The sequence below is a fragment of the Syngnathus leptorhynchus genome, chromosome 1 (assembly GCF_054491065.1).
Source record: "Syngnathus leptorhynchus isolate UIUO chromosome 1, UIUO_Slep, whole genome shotgun sequence".
Classification (NCBI taxonomy): Eukaryota; Metazoa; Chordata; class Actinopteri; order Syngnathiformes; family Syngnathidae; genus Syngnathus; species Syngnathus leptorhynchus.
This window is the reverse complement of record NC_141195.1, coordinates 12451825-12469467: the sequence shown is the minus strand read 5'-3', so window position 1 is coordinate 12469467 and position 17643 is coordinate 12451825. Positions and strand designations below refer to the sequence as shown.

General features: G+C 38.4%; 1 protein-coding gene across 3 annotated transcripts in view; it reads right to left on the bottom strand.

The window, feature by feature from the left end:
* The window catches only part of klhdc8b (kelch domain containing 8B), a 59479-nt gene that overhangs the window by 3559 nt on the left and 38277 nt on the right, over window positions 1-17643 (bottom strand). For 2 of the 3 annotated variants that reach the window (XM_085913628.1, XM_085913617.1), the window contains 2 exons: window positions 16409-16633; window positions 3065-3166 (listed from right to left, as the gene is read on the bottom strand). In XM_085913628.1, coding sequence (XP_085769754.1) covers window positions 3065-3166; window positions 16409-16633 — 327 coding nt within the window. Of the gene's footprint in view, window positions 1-257; window positions 868-3064; window positions 3167-16408; window positions 16634-17643 lie in introns of those variants that run through there. The other variant, XM_085913637.1, reaches the window with a different exon arrangement.

Here is a 17643-nt window from a genome sequence, read left to right as displayed (position 1 = left end):
AGGGGGAATCAGTGGTTACATTCTATTAAACTAGACTCACCTTTTTAACAGCAGAACAAATATGATTGCAAATGTAATGTGGAACAATAGTCATTGAATGTTCATTACTTGATGGCCCATCTGCAAGCCTAATCCATGATGTACTCACTTCAATTAAAGCACAAAAACATGTAAAGGTGACGCATGACCACATTTCCAAAGTCTGCTGAAATGTTCTTCTTTTTCCAATCACTTCTTTCTTCCCTTCTTGCCCCCCTCTAAGCTCAGGTGCAGAGTTGTCATTATATATCACGTAAAATCATGTCATTCCCGTTTCCATGGAGACCCGCATCACAGGGTGAGCTTTGCTGTGATGGGAAGGCTTGAGCTTGGACTACTTTGTTTCCCCCCATTCTCTTCTTGAAAACACACACACACATGGCGCTTGCTGTTCCTGTTGCTCAAAGGCTTCCCGTCATTGCTTTGATTTTTCGGCCCACAGATGTCATGTCGATTCTCCAGCTGGTCCTTTTTTCTTCCATTAATGCCATTCCTTATCTGGCTCTTCCTTTATTGTTGTTTCTCAAGTTCATTTTTAAATCTTTTAGATTTTTTTCATCTTATTCTTTTCTTCTCAGACCTTTTTATCTGTTTTTTTTTTTAACCACACGAGTTCTTCTGTCAATGCAGTAATTTCTACTGACTCTCCTCTGATCTGCATCAGCCCCTACTCACATCTTGGTTCTTTCCTCTCCAAGGTGTCTTGTCTCAAATCATCTTCTTCTATTATGCATTACTTTAGTCAGATTTTTTATCTGAAGCACACATCTGAAGCTCCGGACTGGAGTTTGAGTGTTTTGGTATCTTGTTCTTTAAGGACTTGGTCCGCTGCAGAGAAGAAATTGCAAGTGATCGTTGGAAACTCTGCATGCGGCAAATGTTTGTTTTTTATAAATATTTTACTACGTTAGTAACTGACTTGTTTTTTTTTAAGCATTAATTTTAATGCTTGCAAATGCAATGCCTTGATTTTAGTGAGATTCGTACAATCATTGCCACAAATGCTAGTTGTACACAATCACGATACTATGAAATAACCACTAAAATGTCAAAAGTAATTTATCATGACTATTACACAAAAAGGCTTAAATGTTGGACCATCACTCCAACGAGGAAAAACAGTCAAGAGGATATTTGGTGCTTACTTTTTCTGCAATTAATCTCGCGTAACAGAGGAGACAGACTAGTTTCCAGGTAAATTGTAGAGCACATATGGAGAGACAATTGTTGACTTTGAGTTGACACTGAGTAGGAAGTGAGCAGACACTGCTTGCACCTTGGTCAGGTGAACAAATTCACTTTACTGCCAAATTCTGTTGGCACAAACATGCGCTGTGTGCAGAATTTGCAGATAATACTTGCACTGCTTGTTTAAATGTTAACTTTACCTTTAAGTATCTGAGCCGTATGAGATATTTGTAGGGTTTATGTTGTTGAAATTTGCACAGTAAAATGTAAATTGAAAGTATTTATCAGTAATACATAGAAAATTGAGCAAAATGTGAATATTTCATTTTCAAGACCCTACATTTTTTCAGTCTTCTTAATTTTTTTTAAATAGGAGCTACTGTGTTTCTCATTAAAAAAAAATAATGTTAGTCTAGAGCCCTGATTTAGGGGGACTTGCATATCTAATTATTAATAATTTCATAGCAAACGATCACATCATATTGAAAAGAGAATTGTGAGGTGTGTGTAAATGCGTGTATTAGCACTACAAAGAGAAAATGGCGTTTAAATTCAATCTGGTAACAGTTCGCATGATTAATATTACTTTAGGCTGCGCAACAACAAGTCAATGTCTGCTTAATAAGCAAGTCATTGAGAGGAAAATAGCTCACCCCTGATTAATTGAACGATTGCTCACGCTGTATTTACTTGAACAAATTTTAGTCGGTCAAGGAGAAAATGAAAATTGATGGAAAATACTTTAGAATGGGTCGGGGGGGGAGTCGAGAAACGAGAGTGTAAATTTCATAAAATATTTCCTGTGTATTTGTCATGAAGTATACATCGAGGAAATACTGCCTGAGAGAATTTTTGTCACATGATTCATTATTATCATTATAGTAAAATATCATTGACTGTCTAATGTACGATATTGTTGTAATATAAAGTCCACAACAATTCTTTTCAACATGCATAATCAGAGATAGACTGAATAAAATTACAACATTTTTTTGGCCATTTTTGCCGCATTCAGGTAATGCCACTTGTCATAAATAGCACATAATAGCTTTACTGCATGGACCACTCAATTTATTAAGTCGAAGCTATGATATTGATGTCTTGTAATTCTTCTGGTCATGTGCATTGTGAAGATTTTTCTTTTGCCTCAAGACACCACAGTAATGGGATTTGACGCAGATGGGGTCTGCTGGATCGGATCGGCAGATATTTGGCACTTCAGGAAAAAGCGGTCATCAGTTGCAGATTGGTCAATGATGCCATTGATCAGAGCCACAAAATCAGACATTACAGCAAACACCATTTTGTTCATAGCAAGAATTTTCTTTGGTGCCATAGTTAATCCAAGATTTCTCAAAATGTGCAGCCGTGTTTTACATAAATTCATAATTATTTAATGTTCCAATATCTTAACATATTTGTGTGTGTCAGGTCATCCCCACACACCACATTTTCTGTGTATTAAATATTTGTCAGTGATTTGGGGAGAGTTTTTAGGCTTTAATTTAATTGTTTTTAATATCATTTACTTTGATCATTTGGCAAATATTTTGCAACCTTAAACAAACCCTGACATACCCTGCTAAGAGAGCAAAATTTGCTGCCTTCGAAAACACACAATTGTTCTCCCTTCACTCGGACAGGGGCTTTAAGATAAGACAGTGGACTTTATTTTCTGGGGATGTGCAGTATGGTAATGTGACATGACAGTGAAAAAGCTTTCTGAAGTCACTTAGTAATTGTTTTGTGTCCTTTGAGAAAAAGCCGATCATGGAACATGAGTCTGTAACGGCTGTACACTACACGTGAATAAGAACAAGGGTCAAAAAGTACTGACCAAGACCACCAGCAGCAATGATCCGTCCACCTAGACAACCTGCTACAAAGTCCGCCCTTTTCTCTCGCATCTTTGACGTTCGACTGGGTTTGAGCCAAACACCTGATGGAAGTGACAGAGAGGACAAAGAGATTAGTCCGGAGGCATTGTTTACCAAACAAACAATATTTCAAAGATTAGATCACTGATATCTTATATCTTACATATATAATTTATATATATTATTTATTCTTATATTATTATTATTATTATATATATATATTTGTTTATATGTGGAGCTCATTTTGAGCCTGGGGGATACTGACTTCCCAGGAAATGCTCACCAGTTTTGAACACAAGACAAAATCCCTGGGGTATAACTGCTTTAGCATCAACAAAAACAGCAAGACATATTTTAGCACAGCTGATTTTCTTCCATTCAAGTTTTGCTCATGCAAACGGCTGATAATTTCCTGTTTACATTTCCAGACTGCTCTTCAAAATTTACCATGCCTCGCTACCCAGGATAGTTGTTGGAGAGGAAATGCTGTTAACAGATAAGCAGATGTGGCTGGAGAGTTGCAGTCAGAGGAAGGGGGGGGAGGGGGGGCACACCATGCTATGAGTTCTCTGACATACTTTCTGCAGAGCAGAAGATCAGCCATTCTGCCGTAGCTAATAGGAAAGTCAGATAACATGTAAATGTATGAGAAGAGAGTAATGTTTTCATATGGTATTTGAGCCTGGAGCAATCACTGCTGACTGGCAAGCATCTATAAATAAACACACAAAAATGGCCATAATTTGCCGTTGGATTCTTACTGAACCTTTCTGGATTCATTCTTTACTTGACAATCAAGTTATGCGTATTATTACTAAAGCAATGTTTTGGAAGTTGTCGACAGTGTGTACACTATGTATTATGGTTTAACAAAACCAAAGCTAGAACTTGGCCCCAATGTAAAAAGGTAATGGTGTGCTTGACATCAAAACAATACTGTGCATGTTCAAAAAAATGCCGTAACCACATTAGTGACTTCTAGTACAAGCATAAGTCAGTTTGTCTCTTATTTGTGCAGGTTACACTTCACAGTATTTTTTACATATGGTATATCTATATATATATCTATATATCTATCTATATATATCTATCTATCTATCTATCTATCTATCTATCTATCTATCTATCTATCTATCTATCTATCTATCTATCTATCTATCTATCTATCTATCTATCTATCTATCTATCTATCTATCTATCTATATATATATATATATATATATATATATATATATATATATATATATATATATATATATATATATACACACATACAAATATATATATATATATATATATATATATATATATATATATATATATATATATATATATATATATATAGATAGATATACCATATGTAAAAAATATATAAATAAATAAAAAAAAATATATATATATATATATATATATATATATATATATATATATATATATATATATATGGTTTTTTTTTTACAGGGGTATTTTCAATTTCTATTTCAGTTTAAGGCAGGTTAAATTCACGATCTCTGCCTGGTGGACTCAGCTGGAGGAGAGCATTTTTTATTTAAAGCTGTGAATCAATCCTCTCCTTCCTCCTGTTTTGCCATTCTAGACAGCAGCACTCTGCTGCTTTCACCAAGTTCAATAAGACACACACTCAAAAAGACCTAAGAGATTGAAACAGAAGGACACACAAATCAGCAAATACAGCTACAGCTGAGATGTCCACACACTGTATATGCTCAATGTCAAGTCACGCAGACAAAAAGACAAATGTCATTGCAAGGAGAACATGGATATGAGAAACAATGACAGCAGTTTGTGCAAAAATGCATCCAGAAACGGCTCCACTCCCTGCTTGTGTTCAGAGTTCAGAAGCCCACTCAGACTAATTTAGTGTGTCTTCAAAGGTGGCATGTACGCCAACGTTGCTGACATTTCTCAGAGCCACCTTACTTTCCGTCTTGTCAAGTTAATATGATGTTTGTTAACATTTAAGGTTATGGGGACTTCTCTATACATAATTAGGTGGTGCAACACACTACTATCCTGGTTAGGTGTAGCTAGACAACCTTGTGCTCTCTGCTGCAGCCTTTGGCTCAATGTACGCCCACCTAGGAATGAAATGGACCGGCTGTACGAGAGTTTTCCCAAACTTCCCGATGGCCACTATTTCCCTGGGCATAATCCCAAAGAGGTTCACAAATATGTATGCACTAAACCTATTCAAGAGCATCTCTTGCCTAAGAGCAAGCACATAATAACACAAATCCCCTCCTTGCATATATTTGATCGGTCCATGTGTTTTCTACGGCTTATCCTATTCAGGGTCACGGGTGAGCTGGAGCCTGGATCCCTTTGGGCAATCATTCATTAGTGTTGGAGTCACCTCTGAGCATGTGTAGAATAATGTGCTCACTTTTGAAAGGATTTATTTTACTCGACTAAAGTTGAAGCAAAGTGTGAATGACATGTGCAAGCACTTTGTAGTCTGGTATGTGTGGTATATAAAATAAAATAAAGTCGGCACTTGCTTAATTGAGTAAAGACAAGCTTTTGCCATAAGATCGGTTTGCAACAGGCAGTCAGACAGCAGGTTGAATCCCTGACGGGAATGCAGATGAATATAATGGTTGTTGTTGCTGTTACTGTACAAGGTACATTTGGAGTGTTGCACAGATTTGAGTGGTGCACTTGATCCAAAGTATTGTTTAGTCACTTTGCGGTCATGAAAAAAAGGTCTTCTTTTGTTTAAAAGGCTGTCTGGTCAGCTGAAACACAGAAGAGGTTGTCAGTGATCCATTAGAGGAGCCATCTCCAACTACCGGGCCCCACTGAGAGACTGATTTTTTCTTTTTTTTTATTGATCACTTGAAAGGTTTCTTTTCAAAACCAGCGACACATGCCTGTCCCTCCCCACGCATGGCAAACCAGTCAGCACGCTAACAGGATACAGTAGTAAAAAAAAAAAAAAGTAAGCCCAAGAGAAAATCGAAGAACCTATGACAATGAAAAACAAAAAATATTGAAGAGACAATGTCTGGTGGTTATCACAGAAGCCCACTTTACATAATATGTGGTAACTGGATTGCAAATGAAGCAATGAAGATTGTCAGTCAGCACCGAATACTATATACTTGGCTCAATTTCCAATGTCAAACTTTTGTGAAACCTGATTTTCTGCAATGATCGCAAACAAAACACAATTATGGCGTATAGTCTTGACATAAATGCCACAACAAAATTCTGCCGTTGTTGTGTCCCATTAACTCAAGATGGGTCTGTCTCATTAAAGCAAGTGCAGAGCTCCCAACAGCTACACTAACTATTACAGCTACTTTCTGCATAATGGTGAATTATATTGATAATAATATGTTTATATTTGTTTATGTGCTGGTCTGTCAATCTTTTGCTTTAGGTGAAACCTCGCCATCATGCAAAAAAATGTGGGCGCTGCATTAGATGTCAAACCTCCACCTCAGCAGCCTAATTAGTATCAGCCCCAAATTGTTAGAGGACTATCTCTTTGGATGTTCTCATTAATTGAAGGGAAACTTGACCGTATAACATTTTGCTAACACGAAGATGAAAATCTTAAAGTTCTTTAATTGAAACACTACTACTACTACTACTACTACTACTACTACTACTAATACTAATACTAATACTAATACTAATAATAATAATAATGTAAAATGGAAAGAATAGTGTTAATCAAAATAGAAAAATGTGACACTTTCCAACAATAAAGTTGTGATATTATAATAATAATTGATTTATTTGGCAAAAATTTAGTAACTTATTTTGTGCACAGCTTTAGACAAGTGCTGCAATGTGGGTGAGATTAATAGCCTTCTGCTATTGATCATCCTGTGATCAATTCACTAATTTGCACTTCTTATAAAGATTGAGAGAGTATTCCTAGAGGATGGGCACTCTGTATTTGAACCTGAGTGGCTGGGCTCTCGTGTGCTCCTCGGTGAGGACAGAGAGTCTGGCTGCATTTGTAGAAAGATGTGCGTTTAGCAGATGATCCTTGACACAGCAATTACTGCACCTCAGCAGGGCCGTGAGGGATGTTCAAGAACAGTGGGGTGCATCAACTGCAGGCTGCACCAGTCTGCTAATGGTTCCATTTGGCTGATTTGTCTTGAGGCTAGCTTGACAAGTGCAAGTTGCCATTAATCTGTCCCACTGTCATAAGCATAGCACAAACCCTGAACTACAAACACATTATGGTTGAATCCCATGAATGTTTTTTTTTTTTTTTCTTAATATGACGCGGGAGCCTCCGAGCTAATCCTCATTCAAATACATGAGCCGACTGCAATAAAGTGCAAGTAATTCCAGCCCCCTGATTCTTGCTTAGAAGCACGAGCTTGCCAAGGGAAATGACTGAAAACCCAAGTTCAGAAAGAACCACAGTTGAGGGTTATACAAACATACAGACGTTCTCTTTTTGCTTTAACATGAGCTCATCTTGTAAAAGTTAGTTATTTGATTCCTGGCTAACGTGCCGTGGGAACATAAAATGATATGACGGGCCGTATCTGGTCCCCGAGCCTTGAGTTTGACACCTGTGTACTACACAGAATGAAAATTTTGAACAATCAAAAGGAACCATTAACGGCCCTCAGTCAATGAAGTCTCTCTTTCAGTTCATTTGAGACATGTTTAATTCGTCACTGTGCACAGGCTATGTGGTTTTGTCGCATAGTACGCTGCTCCCATAAATGAAGAGTGATTGCACTGCATCCTCCTCTACCATAACGGCAGGATGAGCGATGGCTGGTAGCCAAAGATGATGTGCCTTTTATAGTCTAATGAAGAAAAAGATACTCAGCTGAATAAATATTCACTCTGCAGACTAATTCCTAACGAGACAAAAGTTAGTTTTTGTAATACTAAAGAACCCGGGTGTCAAACTCTGGCCGGCGGGCCAAGTATGGCCCGCAGTGTAATTATATTTGTCCCCGTAAAGGCAAATTGTGCTTCAACTTTGTGTCAACACTACAATTACAGATTGTGTTCACTTTTTGAAAAATAGAGATGTTTCTAGCCATTTTGATTACCATTCATCTTTTTAAAAAATTTGAACCGTTCTTACTCGACTCTTTGATTTCAATACGTTATTCATCAGTTTGTTGTGTAGCCTATAGTGTATATAATAAGAGACGTTCATACATTTATTTGGGTTTACAGTCATAACGCCACTCCGAAGGAAACCATGACTACGATGTGGCCTGCGACAAAAATGAGTTTGACACCCGTGCATCATCATTGTCAATTTTCCTGTCAAGCAATCATTGTCACCACTTGCCACTTCGATTGCCAGAGAGAAAAGACATGGTTTTGCTGGATACTGGTATACTGAAGTAAGTTACTTGTTATATATAAATATGATTCATTGCCCAGAGAGTGGCCCATTTGTAGATAAAGAATGTTAATTATTAATACTTGAGGGCCTATTTTCCCATTTTTCAAATGTGGAAGGGGTGGGGCCAGACAGCATTTGGGCAGTTTTCGTAGACCGATGCAGTTGGGCACAGCTAGACAGAGGCTGTCTGCGCCATGTGGGCGTCAACACAGCCGACTCCAACTGTGTCCAATCAATCAAGCGGCTTCTTCCCATCCCTTTAAATATGGCACACCTGACTTCCAGAGAGAGTGTAGAGACAGTGTGAGTAACCCCATTTCAGCACAGAGGAGACCGATTTGCTCATCCGGGAGGTCAAAGCTAACAAAACCCACTCACAAAACAAGACATCCAAGGGAGAGTGAAAATATGCCAATCCACAGAGAGTAAACAGATTTAGACTTCAGAAGATCTGACAGCAGTAGAGGGGCGATCACACTGCTCACAGTACCTTTGCAGTCTCTTGTCTTACTGAATTGTACTGTAATTATTTTAGACAAAATTTGTAACCAGCAAAAATAAATTTGACGTATAATCATAGTGCTTGCTCCAGTGAAAAGAACAACAGCAAGGATGAATGCTGACAGACATGAAAGAACCCTTTTTAGCACATAGCAACAGCCTAGACTACCTTCGAGGAACCCCGGGAAAGCTGCCATGGATTGGAACACAGAATAAAGATTCTTTCCAACATGTTTGGCACTCATTTCATTTTTGGGGGATCATAAAGCTCGATTTATAATGTCATAATATTATTGTGCACATGTGCATGTGTGGGCATGTGTACGTGGATGCTAATCATTAATAAATTGTCAATCTGTCAAGGGTTGGGCATGATTCATTCGTCCTATGACACACATTTTACATTGACTCTTATTACTTTGCATAATTACCCATTTTTCTTACATGCAGTGTAATATTAAGCACCTAGCTAGCAGGGAAGAATTCACCACCGTAAAAACCGCATCAATCATAAATGTTGATTTCTTTCAATAAAATGAAATACGTTTTCTTACAATGGGTTAACAATGTAGAAAACAGACAAATGTCAATATGATTTTCTTTTTCTAGAAATATCTGCAAGTGTTTACCTTTTGAAAAGATCAATTAATCAATATTTCTAGGAAATCACAATGTCCCATCATTGGGAAGCTATTTTTATAGCAGGCTTGGTGCTTGAGGGCGACTCATAGACACCAACCTGTGCTAAGATAACTCCTAGACTACTATGGCGTGCTTGCAAATTCTTGTTCAATAAAAGGCTTCATGTTCCTGCAGTGGTCAACCTGTCAAATAAAACACTTTCCTCTACATGACATGTTACAGTCAAGTCAAGCTCTTGTATTTTCTTACAATTGCGATATGCTAAAATAGATGATTTATTCATTTCTGTGCTTCTCCTTTGAGACTCAAGGCAAAGCGCCAATAACTCAAGGTCATGATCACATTTTACCATCAGCACAGTAAGATTAGTATGTATTACATGTTACTTGAGTGCATTTCTATCTTTGTGATCGCTTAAAGTTGCTGTCTCAAGCTTGCTGTGTGTGTGTGTTATACACTGACAGACTTGCGCATTTTAGATGAAGAGACTTATTAAAGTCATTTTATTTGCTCTATTTGGAAATTTATGTCTTTGCTTACTATCCTTTCAAAGGAAAGCTGTCAACTGCCATCACCCTGGTGACTTAGTATAGACATAGAAATGTATACGCACAAGCAATAAATAAATAAATAAATAAATAAATAAATAAATAAATCATCCTTCATCTTCACCCCCATCAGTCCCCTAAGGTCTATTTATAACTTCATGCAACAGCATGTCCAAGCCGTGTAAAAAGCTTGTCGTTACGTATCAATCTCATCAGGCTTTGAAGTGAAAGCGTCTCAACATACTGTATCTTCAGCTGTTTACAGAAGTGTTTGTGGGTAAATAAACTAACTAGGAATGATTATAAGTTTCTGCACAAACAATGCAAGGCCACTTGTTGTCAAATGAAAGCTATTGCCACCAATAACTGAGGCTTGAAGGACCCCTGCCAACTGTGGCTCAGCTAGTTCTATTGGCAATCTATTAATTTTTTATTATCGAAGTGAAGTGGCTCAGATAACTGATTTAATGCAACTTTTTTTTAATTTATTTTTTTAGATGTTTCATTCTAAAATGGTAATAGACAAAACTGTCACACCAATAATCAAATTGAAAATATTTAAAATGTTCAAATTTACCCTACTATCACTTGCTAATTCAATATTAAAATAACTTGAACATGGAAAAATATATTTGTTTTTCTGGTAAACATTGAAGTTTCCTTCTTCACTGTATTTCTAACATGATGACAACGCTGCAGGCTGTGCTGAACGCCAGAGAAAACACTTAAATGCAAATCACCTTGATTACATTTCAGACACTGTTAAAATGAATCTGCTCGGTAATGGAAAATGAAAGAAAGGCTGTAGCCGCCACTAAAGACCATAATCACAGTGGAATGTTCTTTCACACCAGATAATGTTTCCTCATCTGCACTCATAGTAAATCATACTATTTTAACCACAAAACTTTGCTATTTTTTTACTTCGCTTCCGACTTATCGCTGGGTACCTTAAATTGTGATTGCTGACTCACATCCACTTTTTCTTTTTCATCCGAGGCATCAAAGCGGTGACCTTTTGCCACTAAGTCTACTTCACTGACCTATAGCTTGCCATTTAGCAGTTGTCGGATAATGCAAGCATTGTCCTGGTGTCATTGTGGTTTCCCTTATCATAAGGTTACTAGTTCATCATGGGTGATAAGACCAGCCTCAACCTTTTAACTAACATCGTAATTCTGCTCATACTGCAAATCCGCCAGTGTTAAGAGTTTACGGACTGTGTTAAAAACAGTTGCATCAATTAAAAAAAAATAATAATTAAAGTAATCAAAAGAAAAAGCCTGTGTGACACTTTCACGTTGTTAAAATGGGGTGTCACCTGGATTCAACACTGAATGGTGTCTATTTGAAATTGAAACCATGTCCTTACATCATGACTGCAGTTGACTGGTTTGAGTGGAGACAATTTTCTTCAGCATCGTTCTTGTAAAAATGGGTGAATTTTGCTGCTTAACTGGGAATAAATTAATTCCACAAAACATAATATTAGGCAATGTCGTTTTTATATTCATATAGAGTCTATATTCAAGGCCACTTGTCAATATTATAGACACTTAGCTGGGTGTTGAATTTCAACTGACTTTCAACTGTTACTGTACTGCTACTGTATATACGCAGCTGAAAGTACATATACTGTTACTGTACTGCTATTGTATATTAATTTGTGTTTCACTTCATTATATTCACTGTCTTTGTGGTTGTCCCATTGCTCCATGTGAAGTGCTTTGTTTCAGCTGCATATATTGTAAATACTGTACATCAATAGAGAACTGTTACGTATGTTCTTAGCCATACTTCCTGCACGACTGAAGACCACACTGATTTTGTGCCGTTTTATTATTAAACTGTTTTGTTTCTTTTTCAAGTTTGCAAAGTTTGGTTTGTATAAAGAGAAAGACTAATGTTTAACAAGATGTTTCAAACATGGCATACAGAACTGAAGGATTTGTATTTCAATAGCTTCCGCATTTGTATGGCTCCACCAAAGCACATGCATACTGTGCAAACAGGCAGCATTAAAGATAAGTTATTACAGCTTGGAGGCACAAGTATGGGCTCCCTGTCAAAGATAAGGTGAGAGAGGCTTTCTTAGTTGGCAGAAGGCTATTATCCTTTCAAGCTGTGCACATTTAACCCGATTGAGGATTAAACAGCAAAATTATTAATACAAAAAGATCACCGTCATAAGGAAGAGTGTGAAAGAATGTGCCTTTACTAAGATATGGCTTTATTTTCCTCATAAATTCTTAGGGATCTTTTCACGCGAGAGCAAGCACATCTTTTACAGTGACATCGACACACAACACTCTCGACAGACAACAATGAAGCTCACTTACTTACCATCTGTCCGAATATCCCCCAAACACACACCAAGAAGCAAATACAGAAGGTAGCTAAAATACAGTAATACATCCCAGTGAGATTTAATGCACTAAGCCAACAACAAGGAGAGACATCACACCAAGATCCCATTTCTAAACCTCATACTCAGCAGGGTGCATAACAAATAAGAGATAACCAGATTTTTATAGACTGAAGATTTTGTTAATTCTCACTATTTAATTTAGGAAATATTCGCATGGGAAAGTTAAGCACAACAAATATCTCTCTTTTGAGTGCTCGGAATATATGAAAATGACTCAGTTGTGATTGTTAATGTCATTCTGGAGGGGGGGGTATTTAAAAAAAACAATTAAAAAAACGTTGCTGTTGCTATTGTTATTTTCACTTTCGGCTTTTCCCACCTGGCACACCGCCACAGCGAGTCTCTTGTAAAGTTCATTGTACAGTTGCACTTCCCAGCACAATCTATCCATTTAGAATTTCTGCGAAACAGTGGCTGGATATTGGGGCACTCACTGCAGCAGCATGTAGCACTCGACTAAATGTCCAGGATTTAAAAAAAAAAAATGACACGGAAAAATCTTCCAGCCAAATCAAGCATGACTGCATAAAGTCCAAACCTTCTCCAGTAACGCATGCCTTGCGGCTGCTATCTGTCTCTTTCTGGCTGTGCACAACCTGTGTATGCCATTGGACATTTCTCCAGCAGCGCACAATGTGGAGCTACCCTTGAACCATGTGTCGTACGTCTCATGTTGTCAGGTAAAACCTCATGCCTGGTCCCCACAACCCTATGGGGCTTCACACCAGGGCCGTACGCCTAAACAGCCTGGAGGAGCACCATGTGTTCAGTATCTTGGCCACCTTTCCTATTGTGCCTAGCATCCCACAAGCCCACCTTACCTGTCCCTATGGGGCTTGTTCTGGCAAACCATTTTTATCTTGAAAAATCATGCAATATTGTTCGTGTTTCAATAAATAATGAAGGTGATACTTCAAAACTTTGGTTCCTGATAAAAATGCCTTTTGAGGCTGGTTGGTAGATGAGCAACGGTCAGTAATTTACTTGCGATTGTCCAGTTCCATCTAATTCAGCTCAGTATGTGCGGATGACTTTTTTCTCTCTTAAGCCTTCGAGCATTGAGTCACCCACACGCTTAGCTCCGAAAACCCTTCTTTTTTGAATTGCTATGATGTCAGCTAGTTGCTTGAGATTGTCCCTAGCGGTAATAATATACAGCTGATGAAACCTCGCCACAAGCTATCCAGACTGTCAGGAGCCTTGAAGATAAAGCCAGTGATTAATAATGCAACCGAATATACCATATAATATTTCTGAACCGTTAGTTACAATGCTATTTGTGTTCGTCATATTCTCCATGAATGTATACAAATAAGATGAAAAAGCTATGCAGTATAGTCAGGGGGGAAAAAAACACGGCTACTGATGTTTCTGCAGAGAATTCACGAGTTTACGTGCTAAGCACAAAGGCACACGTTTTGATACATATGCCCACACGTCATAATGTGTGTAGGCCTGTTCTAAATTTACCTCCATTTGTTATTCATGCACATAATCACTTGAAGTATCATTGGTACATTGGAGGTGGGGTTTAAACAAATATTGAAATAAAGCTTTTTAATCTGTTGATACGGTCTGCAAACTGGCAAACTTCCTGGGTTGTTTAATTGACATTAAAAGCACAAAGAGGTTTTATCCTCTGCTGCACAGTGGGTAAAATGGCATGTGAGAGATCAAACCTGGATTCTATTACCATTGCTCCTTTGTGCATTTGTATGCACCATCACTAGAATTGCACTCAAGACTATACAAAAATGGTTGTTGGCGGTGTTTAGCTTTTCAGACAATATCTTTTAGTTATTGCACAAAAGTGTCCAGACATGTTGAAGGGCTTTTTGCTATATTTATGGGATCAGATGGGGCAAATAACATTATCATGTATTATTGATGTTAGAATATTGTCCGAAATTAATGTAGGGAAAAAATTAGGTGCACTGCTCCTACAGAGATAACTGTTTGTGCTCAACTAGTAGTTTGCTTGGCTAAAGTTGACACAGTCAAAACCAAAATTGAGGTCTTTAGCATTCCTCAGTTGCAACCCAAAGAGAAGACAATTTCTTGAAAAGTTAGTGTATCTCTTTTTGCATTCCGGCAAGTAGGTTTCAGTTGCCAGACTGTTTGAATAGCATAATGAGATGTTAGACCAAAATTTAGAGTTATATGTGACATGTATGTATGTAGAATGTGCACAGGGTTAGTTAAAGGAGCAGTGTGATGAAGGTTCTCTTTTTTTTAATGTATCCCAGCTAATTAGCAACAAACGGAAATTAAATAAAAAGGTAAATGTTATAGTTACATGTAAGCAAATTTCTGACTATTTTACCATCCCTTAGTCTTGCTTAATGGCAAGATGCATCAACAAACGTAGTGCAATCATTTAAAAAATATATATGATTAAAAAAAAAAAAAAAAAGAAAACCTCAAATCCTCACCACCAGACAATCAAAAGCACACTAAAATCAAGGTGATACAAGTGCACAGACACACAGAACACAGACAGGTTATACTTCGCAATCCTGCGACAAGTCGTTGAAGAACCGTCACGCTTGGGAGAATTTCAAAATCAAACGCAGAAAAGACCTTTTCTTCCTATCTGCATCACTATCACCTCTGATGCGCTCTGACTCACTAATGCCTACTCTACCTTCATTTGGATAGGATTATGAACATTGAGCAGATTATGTTCTTATTTAGGTTTATATGCTCGAGGGTCCGGGCTGGTATTTGATGACTATGAGAGTTTCTTTTCTGTTATGTTCGCAAAAACTAGAATACCTTAAATGATTAAAAATATCATTGCAAAATCTGTCCTGCGCAAATAATACAATTGTAGTTTGTGTTCTCATGACAGATTTGTACAACAGGTAAGCAATTAAAATGTCAATTTGTTGCATCAAGGCTCCTCTGCAAAGCCAATAAAAAAGTGACTTGCACTGCAAAGCGCTGCAAATACATAAATTCTAGTCCATGAAAACAATCATTTTTGACAGAAGCATCTCACATGATTTCACACATTAGTGAAAATACCCAACAAACTCAAAGAACTCAGTTGAGTTCTACAAATATTTTTGGGAATTTATCAGACCGTGCTGTACCATAGTGGGCGCTGAGGTGGACTGGGGGCCTTTTCATTTACCCTCCTCAGGCACACCTGTCAATTTGGTGGCTGGAAATAGAAGAAATTGGGCCTGCTGTAAGGAGATCTATTTTGTGGTGGAGGTGGTGTAATGCAATTTGGGTGAATTTGATCGTGGTGCAGCACACTCTGCTTCACAGATGTGTGTTGGATTTGATCACATTTTACAAATACGACAACAGTGTGAATCATAGAAATCAGCCTCTTTGGCTACGGCACATCTTTGGGGGTGGGGTTATACATAGACACGAGGGATGGGGTTGGAATGTGGCCTACAAGTGCCCACTTTGTAGAGGTGATCCGTGATCGCCCTATCCATCTGCCATCATTCCCCTTATAAGCATATTTTCATCTTCTGCATGGACTCAAGCAATTATTTTAAAGTTTCCACTTCCCCATTGGTCAGGAGGCTAGTCAGCTGTGTTCATGCCCACGACAGCGCAAACACCCATTTCTCACTGCACAGGTGTATGAAAATACTAGCAAAATAAAGAAAACGTCACCCATGCATACATTTCGACCATGCTTTGTACTACACTTGCGGTGTGTGTGGAAATAAAGCCCGAAGATTTAAACGTAGGATTTATTTTTACCAAAAACACACAGTATAATATGTAATATCCTACATACAACCCTGTCGGTAAGCCAAATAATGGGCCTTCTTTCTTAAAGTGGTGGTCCACTTACTTTGATCCAGATCATACTCCTCCATGGTGCTGACAAAGTGAGGTCTGGAGTAGAAGTTGTGCGGTCCCGGCTGCTGAAGCCCCCCCAGGCTGAAGAGCCTTCGCTCATTTGTTACGCAGCAGGAAAAAGCCCTTCGGCTCGGGATGCAGGGGTAGCGTGTCCAGCTCTTCATTTCCAGGTCGAATGCCTCCAGCGCTGTCACTGGCATCTTTCCTTGACGACCACCTGGGAATATCGAGGAAAGTGTTCAGCTTACTTCAAGGCTAGAATGCACAAAATTTAAATTTCTAGTTAAAAACAATATGCGATGGATGGTAGGAGACCCCGGGGACGACCCAGGATGCGCTAGAGAGACTATGTCTCTCGGCTGGCCTGGGAACGCCTTGGGATCCCCCGGGATGAGCTGGATGAAGTGCCTGGGGAGAGGGAAGTTTGGGAGTCCCTCCTAAAGCTGCTGCCCCCGCGACCCGACCCCGGATAAGCGGAAGAAGATGGATGGATGGATGGATGGATGGATGGATGGATGGATGGATGGATGGATGGATGGATGGATGGATGGATGGATGGATGGATGAGTCACACCAAATAGGATGGCACATTAATCTTTTGGGAATCAATCATATCGAATTTAAGGCATGTAACATTTGTATCAACTTCAAAACAGGTGGTTCATTTAATGTCGATCCAATTAGTTTACAGCTATGATAGTTGCCGTGAACTGACGGTAAAAATTGACCATTTTCAATAAAAAACTAACGATCCATGCATTTTCTATACTGCCCGTCCTCATTAGGTGCGCTGGAGCCAATCCCAGCTGGCTCCCGGGCAAGAGACAGAGTGCAACGTGGACAGCTGGTGGGTCAATCAAAAACAAATTCATTGTAGTAAATATAGCAATACCATAGAAAGGAAACACAAGCGACAGCCCCCAGGCTGGCGGTTTCTGAGGTGCTATGAAAAGGTAGAAGAGGCAAACTTGGCTGAGGATTTTTTTAACACCACTAGCAGAATGCAAATGCTAAAAAAACAATGTTCACTTTGTTTAGTAACAGGACATCTCACATAACCACAAAAAAATATATTTGATTATGAATCTGTCTTTTATGGAACGGTAAATAAATTCATATGCCTAATCATCACCACCGAATACTATTTAGAAGATAACAAGCATGTCGTGTTGCACACCCACACCCATCTTGCACTCTTTAAGTCTATTTGGCACTTACAGTACAGCA